This window comes from Aspergillus multicolor (genome assembly GCF_047715735.1).
Source record: "Aspergillus multicolor strain CBS 133.54 unplaced genomic scaffold BDW74scaffold_20, whole genome shotgun sequence".
Lineage (NCBI taxonomy): Eukaryota > Fungi > Ascomycota > Eurotiomycetes > Eurotiales > Aspergillaceae > Aspergillus > Aspergillus multicolor.
In genome coordinates this window covers 440070-453136 of record NW_027395971.1, presented here as the reverse complement: position 1 = coordinate 453136, position 13067 = coordinate 440070, and the positions used below count along the sequence as shown (strand labels likewise).

General features: G+C 50.7%; 7 protein-coding genes across 7 annotated transcripts; 4 read left to right on the top strand and 3 right to left on the bottom strand.

Moving 5' to 3' along the window:
• Positions 1-48: 48 nt before the first annotated feature.
• BDW74DRAFT_156985 (uncharacterized protein) lies at positions 49-1589 on the top strand. Its single transcript, XM_073725069.1, has one exon. The coding sequence runs from the start codon at positions 832-834 to the stop codon at positions 1120-1122; it is 291 nt and encodes a 96-aa protein (XP_073582005.1). The 5' UTR covers positions 49-831; the 3' UTR covers positions 1123-1589.
• A 625-nt stretch (positions 1590-2214) lies between these two features.
• BDW74DRAFT_180141 (uncharacterized protein) lies at positions 2215-2740 on the bottom strand (the record flags this gene model as incomplete). The annotated part of the gene is made up of 2 exons (XM_073729658.1): positions 2215-2234; positions 2305-2740. 2 exons carry the CDS (start codon positions 2738-2740, stop codon positions 2215-2217), a joined length of 456 nt encoding a protein of 151 aa, XP_073582004.1.
• Positions 2741-3738: 998 nt separating this feature from the next.
• On the top strand, positions 3739-4807 carry BDW74DRAFT_180140 (uncharacterized protein; the record flags this gene model as incomplete). The annotated part of the gene is made up of 2 exons (XM_073729657.1): positions 3739-3747; positions 3803-4807. The coding sequence occupies 2 exons, from the start codon at positions 3739-3741 to the stop codon at positions 4805-4807; spliced, it is 1014 nt and encodes a 337-aa protein (XP_073582003.1).
• Positions 4808-5367: 560 nt separating this feature from the next.
• On the top strand, positions 5368-5907 carry BDW74DRAFT_180139 (cysteine-rich PDZ-binding protein; the record flags this gene model as incomplete). The annotated part of the gene is made up of 3 exons (XM_073729656.1): positions 5368-5547; positions 5623-5746; positions 5795-5907. The coding sequence occupies 3 exons, from the start codon at positions 5368-5370 to the stop codon at positions 5905-5907; spliced, it is 417 nt and encodes a 138-aa protein (XP_073582002.1).
• Positions 5908-6137: 230 nt separating this feature from the next.
• Positions 6138-9531, bottom strand: BDW74DRAFT_169153 (uncharacterized protein; the record flags this gene model as incomplete). The annotated part of the gene is made up of 7 exons (XM_073726950.1): positions 6138-6440; positions 6498-7145; positions 7743-8134; positions 8187-8826; positions 8872-9098; positions 9143-9235; positions 9297-9531. 7 exons carry the CDS (start codon positions 9529-9531, stop codon positions 6138-6140), a joined length of 2538 nt encoding a protein of 845 aa, XP_073582001.1.
• Positions 9532-9904: 373 nt separating this feature from the next.
• Positions 9905-11520, top strand: pex26. Its single transcript, XM_073733100.1, has 2 exons — positions 9905-10509; positions 10563-11520. The coding sequence occupies exons 1-2, from the start codon at positions 10085-10087 to the stop codon at positions 11434-11436; spliced, it is 1299 nt and encodes a 432-aa protein (XP_073582000.1). The 5' UTR covers positions 9905-10084; the 3' UTR covers positions 11437-11520.
• BDW74DRAFT_53878 (uncharacterized protein) lies at positions 11521-13038 on the bottom strand. The gene is made up of 2 exons (XM_073733101.1): positions 12224-13038; positions 11521-12163 (listed from the first exon to the last, which is right to left on the bottom strand). The coding sequence occupies exons 1-2, from the start codon at positions 12943-12945 to the stop codon at positions 11605-11607; spliced, it is 1281 nt and encodes a 426-aa protein (XP_073581999.1). The 5' UTR covers positions 12946-13038; the 3' UTR covers positions 11521-11604.
• Positions 13039-13067: the final 29 nt, after the last annotated feature.

The window sequence follows — 13067 nt, the reverse complement described above, 5'->3', positions numbered from 1 at the left end:
CCAGCTTGTCATACAGCCGGATCACATCCTGCAGCCCTGTTATTGATCAAAGGATCATTCATCTGCGGAAATGATTCCAATCTCAGAAATTCCTACTGGCTGTCAAATGCAATAATAAGCCAACAATCGCTTTGCACCGCGTAAGACAATAGGTTCCGCTGTCTTCCGTCCCGTTGATGGCGGCGGGTGTGTCCGTCTTCCTATGAGTACATTGCAAGAATGAACCCCCCTATCCCGGCCACCACCCCGGACCCTGGATTCATATAAAGCTGCAAGCTTCTCCTTGCCATGACCAGTCAATCGCCTTCTCTTCCTGTCAATCGCTGGCCATACGGATTAGGTACTACCAACAATTGTGACCATCACTGAGCCGTTCTCTGCATTTTCAGACCATTGACGACCAGAAAAGGGACTTGGCTGGTGCATCATTTCAATTAGCTTTTACACAGCATCAATCGATCTCAATTCAAACTCATATGGCTCCAACGTTTTTCTGGACACAGAATCCCTATACTCCTGGACCTACCTTGCTGATCATGAGGGCCGCGACCTCTCCGCGTCCGTTCTTCCTAGCGGTGCCCTATAAGCTCAAGGCGCCTTGTCTCGCGCTGCTTCAGTACATCCGTCTGCTCTTTTTCCTCTCTTTATTACGTTGCACTATCTCCTTGTCATCTCTTTTGCATTGGTCCTCTTCAATGCTCTGGGTTGGCGAGAAGGAGTGCCTCCTACAGCTCTCGATTTAGGAGCCTATCGACCTCTTCTGTTTTTGCAATTGCCTTCTATCAACCGCTCCATACCGCTCTATTATACTCCGAATGATCATATCGCAACATGTTATTCCTCGTGCCATGGACGTTGATGTGTGAAGCAAGCACGAGCTACGCAGTTCATGTAGTCCTTATTCGCGATCTGGCTCCCGCGGCATGCTCAACGTGCTCGCTCACTTTTGCGTCTCAGACTCGAGCACCGTATAAAACACTGGGCTTTGACCACCGCTTTCCGTGCTTGAGGGTCTTATACCGACGGGAGACTGCTGGATTTGTCAATGCTTTAGCGTCCCAATCAGACATTGTCTATCCAGACAGTGAGCAGGTGAAGCCTTTGGTTCTCATCCTCAGGTAAGAGGGGCTTCCTCGGAAAGGAGGGTGGCCTCGACACCTCCAGACACATCAACGGATGCACCCTCATTCAAAAGCTCTAACATCACAGGCGGGCCTTGGACGTTATGATTCAGCCATATCTGGTTTTAGCTACTTGGTAACCTGTTTCCACTATCCCAGGACATGCGTAGACGCAGAACCTCCCTCCTTCTTTGCCTGATGGTCGAAGCTTGTCTGGCCATCTAGAGACCGAACCTAGATGTACTAGCAGGCTTGTTTTCCCAGCCATTGAAGTGTTACATCGACCTCCGCATCAGCAACCAAGTAACAACCCATGCTGGCAAATCTAGTAATTATGCTACGGGATCCAGATCTCACTATTATATATCTTTATACCCGGTATTGAATCGCAGATCAACTATGTTTAATGCATTCCCATTGTATTCTCGACGTAGGTAGGAGCCCGTTAGCTGAAGAGGGAGTTATGGCGGCTTCGTCTACTCTGGCATAATGCTGGCCACGCATGCAGATCTACTTCGATGCGTTTGCCATTGACAGCCAGGGCTTTGTGGTCATACCGTCGGGTCCAAGTGCGTAAGGTATGCTCTGAGGCAGGGTGCGGTATGGTGGGTGGGGACTAGGGCTAGATAGGATTGCGCGAGTACAGCAAAGTAGTGGGTATATTGAGAGGAGCTATCATAAATCAATAACGCTTTGAGAGTGGACATAAATGCATAAGCACAACAAAGTAGTAAACGAAAAACCATCCCAAGAGCAGCGGATTCAATCTAAAACGTAGAGCGTCAGTAAGGCGAAGACATAGTCGGAATGCAAGAATCAAGTCATACCAACGCCAGAAAGAAAAGCCCCAGGGGTCTGCTTGGTGTCTCGGGCAAAGAAAAGCAAAGCATTGTCCGAATCCGTGTCCGACCATGTCCAAGAATCGCTTCACCCTAGGTGAGGGTGCTGTTTCTCCAAGTCTTCAAGCCTCCCCTTGACTTTTCTATGGTAGTAGTGTGTTTGGCCCCTGCCCTACGGCAGTCCATGCCTGTTATATCGCGTGACTTCTTAGCCTTCAGGCTTTTGTATGCGTACGGATACTTGGCATTGAATCCTAATCGCCCAACTCCCTGCCTGTATAACATGGATGAGCACCGTATGACTTAGAGAGCGCAGTGTATAAAGGCAACTGGAGAACACTCACATGTTGGCATGGTATCTCGCCTGTTCGGAGGTAGAGATCGCTTTCGTGTACAAGTCCTTTCGTTCTTCCGGGGTGCTATTGTTGTCGTTGCTGACTTGACGGGATCTTTCATCTTGAGAGCCTCCTGGTTGGTCTTCTCATACATATTCTGATGCACTTTGTACGCCCCGTGGTCCTTCGCAACATAAGGGGGAAAGGGCTCCAGGGCTGTCCTGTATGGCACGGGCATCTTGGGCTCGGTGACTGTGCCAAAGGATTGAGTACGGCCTTTCTCGATCTCCTTAAAGTTGGGACCGTAGTAGCTTGGCTCTGGTCGAGGCTTTCCGGGGCATCGGGGGTCGTAATCGGAGTCTGAACCCCTTCTGTCTAGGGTGACTCTCTTGTGGGAGGGGTCTGCGTCCCATTTAGGGCAGCTGTATTTTCCCTTGTCACTCATCTTTGGGGCCGAAGAGGTTAGGGATTAAATGTATGAGAAGCACAAGAGTGACTGGAAGAGGAAATTAAAAGCTCTGGGCTCTAGTGAGATGAGAAAGGTCCGCTGAGTGTAGGTAGAAATCGGGCAGACTGTTACTCGAGGGATTCCTGGCGCGGGGAAATGCCTCAGTTCTTAAGCTGCAAGAATAGGCAGGCAGCGTGCTTCTTGACGAGTTGCACCTACACCTCTGTCTCGCGAAGGACGTTCTAAGCCACGGATCTATTCAGGTTCTAATTCAGGTTTATGCCGCGCGCGTGCAACGATCCGTATATAGAAACTCTAAATAGCGGTTGTACAAGGGCTGGAGAATGGGTGGCTTAATCAATAGGCAAGTAGACCACGCTCTCTAGGGAGCGGCTATTTGAAACACCTTGAGATGCTCTGAGAATTATTAGTCTTGTGTAGGCGCTAAACGCATCGTCAACCACGTTGCCAACCAAAGCCCATCGGGATCTTGATCCTGACGGCTACGCACAAATGGTGCATTAGTGCGGCTGTCTCCGTCTGATAGGTGAAGCACGTGATGCCTGTTCTTGTGACTTGAGCTCAAATTCAATGTTGTGAAGTGAAATCAAGGTGAGAGCGTAGTAGAGTGCAGGTTACATAAGGCGGCGCGAACTTTCCTCCCCGTCATCCTTCAACCATCCATCATTGTTTCTCTAGCCACCATGGTATGTACCATTAATCATATACATGTACTATCCGGCAACTAACTCTATGTTAGGACAAGCCAACCTTGGAGGACTTACCCATTGAATTGCGCATCCAGATCCTTCACCAAATCCCCGATCTGCGCTCTCTCCGTTCAATAGCATTGTGTTCGACCTCTTTTTATCAGACGTATCTCCTCGCTCGTCAAAAAGCCTTGCAAAACATCCTGAAGCGACAATATGACAGCCACGTGGATATCTCCGATGCACTGGCTGCTGTTCGCTCGAAGAAATTCCACGCTACACAATATGGAGATTGTGAAAACATCTTGTCGCTTCTAGACGCCCGGCGTCGCAGTGCCGAGATTCGCAGTCTAAAGCGCAAACTCATACGCGACCACTACCAGATGAGCCGGCCGACATCGCTGAGCTTCTGAGCCTGATACAACTTCACGAAATCGCAGTTTGGCTTCTCAACGATTACAGCCGCAATGTACCATGTCCGTTTTGGACGGATGAAAGTACATGGAGCTCTAAGATATCACCACTGAAGTTCTCTGCGGTCGAAAAGGCACGCTTTCTCCGCGCATTCTATCGACTGCAGACATTCTCCAACCTGTTTGGTTATGGTGAACATCCGCTTGAGAGCTCAGAGCATCCATACCACAACCCTCTTCATCCGGATTTTAGCGAGTTCGAGTGCGACGAAATCCGGCGGGTGTTCTTCGGTCCCTTCCCACCTTGGGAGTATGAAGAGATCGGCTGTTTGTGGCAGTACTGTTACAACAGAAACGGCAAGATATACACGGAAATCGCCAATGACCTGTCGAAATACGGCTCAACCGTGAATGCGTCTCTTCCAGACGCCCTTACAGACACGCTTCTACCAAGTGCTCAACTATGCGAAACGGATGATTTCGGATTCTGCGAGGAGGAACGCCGGGATTGCCTTGCGTCTCTTGGTCCAGCGTTCTTGTACAAGCTTCTCCGAGCAGACTTCATGACTCGGCGCAACTTACTGTATGCTAATGCTGGCCGAGCGTCTCCATATTTCCCCCATTTCCTTCCATGGGAATTCTCAGAGCAGTACCCGTTGCTTGATCCGGCAGATCGTTTTGATTTCGGCAAGGACGTGGGTGGGCTCAAGACGTGTCTGTCCACACTGACAGAGACAGAACGGCCAAATGTTTCCTGGGATTTTACCTGGTTAGAACAGCTGCATCCTGACGAGCCGTTGTATGAACATATGTACATGAGTGGCACTAATCATCGACGTTGGGGTTGGCTCTACACAATGTGGGATAATGAGCGGCTGTCTGACTGGTCAAACAAATATGGTGCGCCATTAAGGTACATCGGTGATGACTATGAGTATTGACAGCTTGGTTACGGCGCTTTTTTCATGTTGTCTAACTACCCTGCATTTTGATACCAATATCTTTGCTGTGTCTTCTCTAAGCATCTCACATACTGAAGACAAGGCTTTTTGCTTCATTCCTGACTCCATGGTTTGATTTGCTCGGTCTAAGCACTACACTTCGTAGTCCACATACATGGTCGCTTCGACAACACACGCCGTGTACTTTGTATTGGACGGTCAGTTATCCACTGACACTATCTAAGGCACTAATCCTCGAATTCAAATATCACTTCCACCTAACTACGTGCCAGCTGGAAAAAAGGTATTGGCACCCTACTATACAGCGTGCACGGACCACAACGCCACATACCTATTCAGCCGGGCGATGTCAACTGTGGCGCAATCAGTCCCGTTCCTCTAACCACCAGCCACCCATGACATCCACCCTCTATCAATCTGCATCACAGATCACAGGAACCAAGAATCTCAGATCCGGTATCATACTTTTTCAAGTACTCATTCGAAACCCATTTAAGCCTTATCTGATCAGAAAGGAAGAACAAGAGCCCCATCCAGCAATGGTATGCTCCAAATGCCAAAAGAAGCTCAAAGCCACCGAGCTAGCCACACCCGGCGTAAAGCGCAAGAACGAGATGTACTACGGTTCGCCATCGACAACGTCCGGTGGCGGCGCTGCGGCGGGCTCAGCAGCCGCAAACAAGTCCAAGGCGACGCTGGGGAATACGGGGATCTCGAAGGTACGCATATGCATGCAGATGCCTGTTCCAGCTAGGTACTGTTATGAATGGATGGTTGTGCTAATGTTACTGCAGAATAAGCTGCTTAGCTCGAAGGCGAAGAACCCCTATGCGGCGTACTCGTCGTCTTGTGATCTGTGTAAGACCAAGACGGAGCAGGGGAGGAAGTATTGTCAGCGGTGTGCGTATCAGAAGAATGGTGCGTTGTTCAGTTCTTTTATCCTTCCTTCCTGTTGAGTCTGTATAGTTGCGGACGGCACTGACTTCGATGTAGCGTGTCCGATGTGTGGGAAGAGTTTAGCGGGGAAGACTTCGAAAGATCAGCCGGTGGTCCAGGGTCAGAAATTTAACTTGAAATGATTGATGATGAGTACTTCTTCTAGGACTGGCGCGGCGTTCCGGCTTGGGTTCATGCTACTCTCGATGGAGGTGGGCAAAGTACATATGTAAAATAGGGAATAAATATCAATGAGCTAGTTATACATGACATGATAAACGCGAATATATGCAAAACTGAGCCAGGTTATCCTACAGCTTCCGGACGCTCTAATAACTCCTCTTCTCCAGCAGGATTAACTCCCCCAATACCATTACCGGTCAGCGAGTGCGTTCTTGACGGCGGCATAGTAGGGAGGCAGGAGGTACTTGGCAAGCTCCTCCTTGGCGAGCCACTTGAAGTCCTGGAGGTTTTGCGTGTTGGCAGAAAGATCCGCCTGGCCGGCCATGATGCGTCCTTTCATGAAGAATGTCTTCTCTCCGGCAAGGGTGACGCCGGTCGTCTCGTCCGTCTTGGGCTTGCGGGCGTTGTACACGTAGTGGCTGACGGGGTGGTATCCAACCATAAAGGTGTTCATGTTGACACCGGCGGATTGATCGAGGGTGCGCTCAGCGGCCTAGCGAACGAGTATTAACAAGGGTCGTGGTGGAAGCGCAGGTGAGGATTAGCATACCAATCGAACAGTCTCATCCGCCGCTATAGGAGAGCTGGGGAACTTCCAGTATCCCTCCTTAGACTGGACAAGCAAGTAGAGGGTCCTCTGAAGAGCCCGGTCCAGACTCTTGGTGTCGCCCTTCTTATCCGCTTCCGTTACTCGGGGGTGCGGTCGGGGAATGCTCTCTTGCTTGCTAGTATCCTGGGACGTGTTGTTGGCCGTGCTCTCGGCATCGGAGATCAGCGCTTCAGTGATGTACTCCGGTTCTGACTCCTTCGCTCCGACGAGCAGTTCATCGTTCCATGCCTCCTGGCCATACGCATTGTATTTGCCGATATCACGCGCGGCGGTCTGGCGCTCACGGACCTTGCGCTTCCAGTCCTCGTCTAGGGGCGTTCCGCGCTTGAAGTAAAAGTATTTTGTGAAGGGAAGCGCCAGTCGTTCGTTCAAACGCTTCTGGTAGAAGTAGTACGCTTTCTCGAAATCAGTGAGGTCGCGTGTGATCTGGGGAGGGCGAGACAGGAGTACGCCTGCATTGATGGTGTAGGTCGGGCCCACGACGGGGAATGTAGTGGAGGCTGAGGAAGAGGGTTTAGGGGAGATGGGCGTTGCGGCGGAGGCATAGTTGCGGCGAACAATCGTCTCTTGACAGCTTTTGCACACTCGCTGTTCGGCGATTGAGGGTCCTGCAGTCCGGCGTTAGGGGTTATCTGTCAGAAATTGAGACTTGGGTCCTTACGCAGTATAGAGGCTACGCGCCTTGCGCCATTGGAACCTGAAGACATCTCCGAGTGAGCGTTGGCGTGGTTGTCAACACTTCCTACGGTCCCTTCAGTAATTTTCTCCGCCTCGGACCTGGGCAGGCTGGCGCTAGTCCGACCAGATCACATGACACATACAATCGTCTGGGCCAATGCGGAACGGAGAAACTCTCGGCATCTCCAAGCATTTAAAATGAAAATCTGCAGCCTTCGAGTTTCTTTTTCTCTCCACAGCACCATCCTTATCGTCACTGCGTTCAGTTTCTTCTACAACCAGTCGATCATTCATTGCGGTGCTCAGAGAGAGTGTCTGCGGCTGATTTCGCTAGCGGTACCTTCTTGAATCCAAGGTGTACTGTTAGATAGATGCTGCGCACATCCAATTCATCGCTTCGTATTTTGATGAGTTTTTAACTTAGCTATCGTAGATGCTTTCGAAGCTCGGCTCGCCGTAAATACATTCAAGAAAGAACTATGCGACGCCTGCGCCAACATGGCAAACTCGCTCTTTCGTTCCAAAGACGCGTAACCTGTTGCCATAGGCTTTCCAGAACTGGAATTCTGGCCTTGGTATCAAATTTCCTTCGAAGGCCTGCCGGATTTCATCTGCCCGGCTGTGCTCGCCCAAAACTCCCTCGCTACCTCCGCTCTCGTACAAAATCGCGTCGGCAAGGTCGTCGATTGTCTCTTCCACCTGCAGCTGAGCAAACCGGTTGCTGAATCCGTTTTGTGTCGTGGCCGACTTTGTATCCAGGAATCCCCCAGTCACAACTCGATCTCCCCCACCAAGCCGTGCTGAAAGCTTGATGAATATTTGTGCTGTGAGTAGACTATCATATCCTGCTTCATGGTCGATCTTTTCCACCTCATACCTTGCAAAGTGCGGATGTATCCCTGGAAGATGTTAGCACCATCGACAGGCACATGACTGCGCGGTCTCACGCACTCATCTTAGGCTTTGGGATATCGAGCAAGCTGTCGTTCATCTCTTGCAGTGAAGAGATTGGGTTGATCGAACCGCAATCATGAGTAGCAAGGTACTTTGTGTCGATGAGGACCGGAAAATGCTCGTGCACCATTGATTGAAAGTCTTCCACCCGGTCCGGCAGAGGTCCAAAGAAGCAACGGAAGAAATATATCAGATCTGCGAAGAGATTGTGGCCAACCAGTATAGGCCGATGTGCCTTCAACCGCTCCTTGAAGTCGTCAACAAATTCTTCGAGGGTTTCACATTGTTCTGTGGGTGCAGTGTTGCCTCTGGCGCCGGGGAAATAGTTGGGGCTGAGATGCGTGAGGTCGCCTCCGACCAAGGCCTCAGCGATCCATCTAAAGCCAGTCTCCTTCCGTGCTCTGTCTGTCATCCACTGTACTCTCATTTCTCCTACTGTGATCTCGCGTTTCTCGTCGTAATCTACGACCTGAACCCAGTCAGGCCGCCCAATAGTGACAAAGCCTGGGTATTCCACTTCGACGAGTTGCCGGACCAGCCTCTTCTGGTGCCGGTTCAATACAGAGGGCATAGCCTTAAACGTTTTGGCCTTGGATCGACGGGAAGGTGGTGGGATGTTGAGGTAGTCATCGCGTTTCTATGGATTATTAGGTCTGTCGACATCGGGGACCTGGTCATGTACATCACCAAGGGCAAGCCAGTTGTCGATAAGCTTTCGGACGAGGTCGAGAAATGCCAGGGAATCATAATCGGTCTCCTTGACGTCCAGTGAGGTTTGTATCGGGGTGGCTTTGCGCCTTTCTTCGGCCTTTGAGATGGCCTTTGCTTCCTCCTCTCTCGAGATGTACGTCACGCCGGTTCTGTACAAGGAGTCCATGTTGAATTTGTTCTCCAGAAGGAATTCAACCGCTGTATGAGGTCAGTCTCGTGGAGGTGACACGAGGTATACATACCGCTGCTCTGGAACAACCAATTTCTCTCTATGCCCAGCCTGCGATCAATGACGGGGTTGAGGTACAAGTTGTACGGCTTCAGAGTGTACTTTGCTAGAACGTTGTTACCAAGGGGTTTCTGTGAAAGGACTGGACAATTTGCAGGCTCTCTGACCTGCTTCGGTATTCTCCTGGCAGAAGGTCAACCCGACTTGGAGTACTTGATACTTGCCAGCAGACTCTTTCAAATCCTCATATCTCTGCTGTAGGCTTTGCGGCGGGCCGGCTCTTCCATTGGCAGGTAAGCTAATGCCGGAGAACTCAAGGTCAATGGAGACGAAAGTAGAGGCTCCGAGGTCCTGCAGCATCCTTGCTAGATGATACGGGAATGTTTGCGCTGTAACGTCCATGATTGGCTTCGTATTAGGAGGTAACAGTTAAGCAAGGTACTAGAGGGTAGAAGTATTTGTTAAAGGTAAGAGGGTGTTGAGCAATAAGGTCTAATATATGAAGTGACAGAAATGTATATTGTGAAGTTTATCTCACTTCCTAAGGAGTTGATCACTGAAGGCTACTGCGCCGACATCCTGCAGACTGTGAAAGCGCTCCCTGTTATAACTCGGCTCTCTCTTCAACTGGTGTCCAAAATGGTGACCCCTGAGTGTCGTGGTAAAAGAGCGTTTGAACTCGAGGTGTTTGATGCCAAGCAAGCACCCCGTGACGAAGCCCAGCCAACCCCAGAGTGAGGCCGAGCCGAGGGACAAACGACCAACGGGAGTCGCCGCTCGGGCTGGTGTTACTCCAAACTGCCGCAGCTGTAACTCACTTTCAAGCAGACAAAGAACACTTCTATCAGTGGCATTCATCTAACTATCTCAATTACAAGCCCACTTTTGCAGCGCCTGTCCTTCCCCATCGAAACCCCTCCTCCTCTTCCCCGACTACCCCATCTTGGCGGTGAACATGGCCGATGATGCTTCCGGCATGTCGGCGTCCACTTCCGCACTCTCGCCATCAAAGCTCTGCTCAAGGACCTACAAGAAAGCTTCACAGCTCTTTCTGACACGGCGATTACAAGAAGCTCTTGTTTCTCTAGAGCCCGTAATCACGGCGAAGAGCGGCAATGACGACCAGGAAGTCAATAGCACCAGCTTGTCACCAATCGCTACAGTTCCTCCCACGTGGCGGATCAAAATATGGAATCTGTACATTACGCTTCTGAGCGCTATAATTGATTTGGGCCCGGAAGAAGGGAAGAAGACAATTGGGCGGAAGGAGTGGAAGGATATCTCTACGCAAGTCCGCGATGGAAGCATCTGGGAGAAGGTGGTACAAATAGGCTACCGGGGGCGAGAGGGATCTATAGATGCGGAGGTCGTATACAACTTGTGAGTGAGCATCGAGCGCAAAATCATCTGTTTACTAACGGATTCCTTCTTAGGGGTACCCTTCTTTTGAATCATTCTCCCTCGCAAACAGTCAATCAGCAACGACTTGAAACCTACCTCTCCTCATACGGACAACCAAACCTCGATATTGAGGAGCACTTGAACTCTCCCACCAGCTCTCAACGACACCACATACGTAACGGCGGCACAGATACGCCGAAAGACCTAGCTGCTCGAGTTCGGCTTATTGAGCTCTTTACGCTCCACGTTCTACCAAGAAATGAAGAGTGGGATTATGCGCAAGAGTTTATCAATTTGAGCGAGGTCCTCGACGAGGAGCGAAAAGAAGTCTTTCTACAGACGCTGGACGGACTGAAGGAAGAAAAAGAGCAAGGCAAGCTGCGTGCTACCGCTTTGCAACGCGAAAAGGACGCCGAATTGGAGAGACAACTACAAGAGGCTGAACGGCAAAGAGCGGAGGAGGCTGCTGCCGCAGAAAGAGCCGCCCAACCGAAGAGCCACAAGCGCAGTGGTAGTGAGGTAGACTATGGGATCGAGAAGAATCATCCAAACGGGAGCCTTCGAGGTAAAAAGGGCGAGAAGGCGGGCAGCAGCAAAGCAGGCTCTTCTTCGAGAACGGCCCTCTCACCTCCAAACTCGAAGAACCTCAAAAAGCCGGAGAAGCCTGAGACCCGGGCGAGGCAATCACAAGCCCTGGCGACAGTGCTGCGAAACATTGTACAGTATCTGGGCAAGTCAATATCCAACAACCCTCTCTCTTTCCTGCGATCATTGCTGTTCCTCTTGGGTATTGTCTTCGCCCTGAACAGACCAAACATTCGGGAGCGGATCAAGAGGATATTTGGATCAGGGTGGCAGAAGGTCAGGGGAACTGTCGGCATGGGCGTTAAGGTGAGCTATATTTGATGCATATACCGTCGTTTCAATTCAACCTTGGCCCATCTGGACAAGGTCTGTCATATATATATTCTGCTGTAGATTCAACCACGCTCTGGGCATGCCTCCGGCAACGAAATGTTACGATATTTTGGGTATCATTGTAGAATATGTCGAATCCTCAGTCACACGAATGAATCATGTGTCAACGCACTGAATAGCATCACGAAGTCTCCAGGCCTTGGATTGGTCAGATTCTGCAGCTTTTACCTCCTCTGTTACCTCTGAAAGGGAAGCAGATGGCGGCTCATTCAACTCGGCCCCTCCACTTTCTGCACCTTCCTCCCACTCACGACGCCTCTCAATTCTTCGCTTCCACCATTTAAACGCATGGACGAAGAAGTGAGCTACGAACAGCTGCTCAGTCGTATACAGCAAAACAGGCACAGACGTCTTCGCTTTGACGTACAAATCAACGGGCGTCCACATCGCGTACAACAACGGGACACCTAAAGCTGTACTTTTCGCAGGACCGCAAAAGCATACAGCGATTGTCTCTTCGGCAGATATCTGCCTCAGGATCTGCCATCGGCCAAAGGTCGTTCGAGAACACAGAAACTCCGGCGGACGAGATATGGAAAAACAGACCGCGGTCAGGAATACGTACAAGGCAATGTTGAACAGTGCGACGAAGATGATACTCTCGGTCGACAGGCCCTGAAGCGCCCCTGTTGCGAAGCACGAGGAGAAAGTTGACCTGGTATAACGGTGAGTAACTCGTTCTCTATTCGATTTTCCCGACTTCAAAGAAACTCACCAGATCATAAGCAGCAGGCAGAATGACCCAAGCTTTGCGATTTTATACTTCTGGATTATATGCCCCGTCTGTTTAGGCCACAAGAATCTCACCACCTGCCCAACCGCTAAAGGCAGCAATACGGCCAGACCCAACTGCTTGAAAACATCCCGATACATCGCCGTGAGATCCTCATTCTGGTCTCTCCAGACATCGAACTCCTTTGAAGCCGGTAGCAGCGTCACTGTCCATCCGGCCGTCACAAACGGGCCCAAAATATTGGCGATAAGGACCTCCGCCAATGCAGCAGCATCGTCCCCTCCCGCTGACCTGGTCATGACCACGTTCGAGGCAATCGTCGTCGGAATACAAGCGGTGAAAATGTACCCAGCCAGCACACCACGGTCGATACGGCCCACTTTATCACCAGCAAGGATAGCATGTACGACAGCGAGGACAAGTGCAGGGATAAACAGGAACGAGGTGACCTGGACGAGGACGTGAAGGCGCCAGTTGAAGAGCTGCCGAACGAGCTTATCCTGCGGGATACTGAGGCCTGAAATCAAAAAGACAATCGCGACGGCGCCATAGAGGATGCTATATTCAGACCGAATAATACCGCCGTGTTTTGCGACGCTGGGGAAAAAGTACCCCAGCAGGCAGGCGACTCCGATCCCGATAATGAGCCATTGGTGCAGGACAAACTGGGCGGTGCGCTTCCATATCGGTTGTGGGGTGCTCATGTCGCATAGATCGAGGCTTGCCTAATCACCTAGACTCGCTCGTTTAGCCTTCTCAGAGCTGCTTGCCTACCATAACGCGGGAAAGTGGCGAAGATTCGAGTAGGAGATATAGGATCGGAGTT

Excerpts from the sequence above, each read along its gene's own strand:
- BDW74DRAFT_156985 (XM_073725069.1), top strand. The coding sequence starts at position 832 with ATGTTATTCCTCGTGCCATGGACGTTGATGTGTGAAGCAAGCACGAGC.
- pex26 (XM_073733100.1), top strand. The coding sequence starts at position 10,085 with ATGGCCGATGATGCTTCCGGCATGTCGGCGTCCACTTCCGCACTCTCG. Across the intron at positions 10,510-10,562 it reads GCGGAGGTCGTATACAACTT|GGGTACCCTTCTTTTGAATC; the intron begins GTGAGTGAGCAT and ends ATTCCTTCTTAG.
- BDW74DRAFT_53878 (XM_073733101.1), bottom strand. The coding sequence starts at position 12,945 with ATGAGCACCCCACAACCGATATGGAAGCGCACCGCCCAGTTTGTCCTG. Across the intron at positions 12,164-12,223 it reads TGCCTGCTGCTTATGATCTG|GTCAACTTTCTCCTCGTGCT; the intron begins GTGAGTTTCTTT and ends CCGTTATACCAG.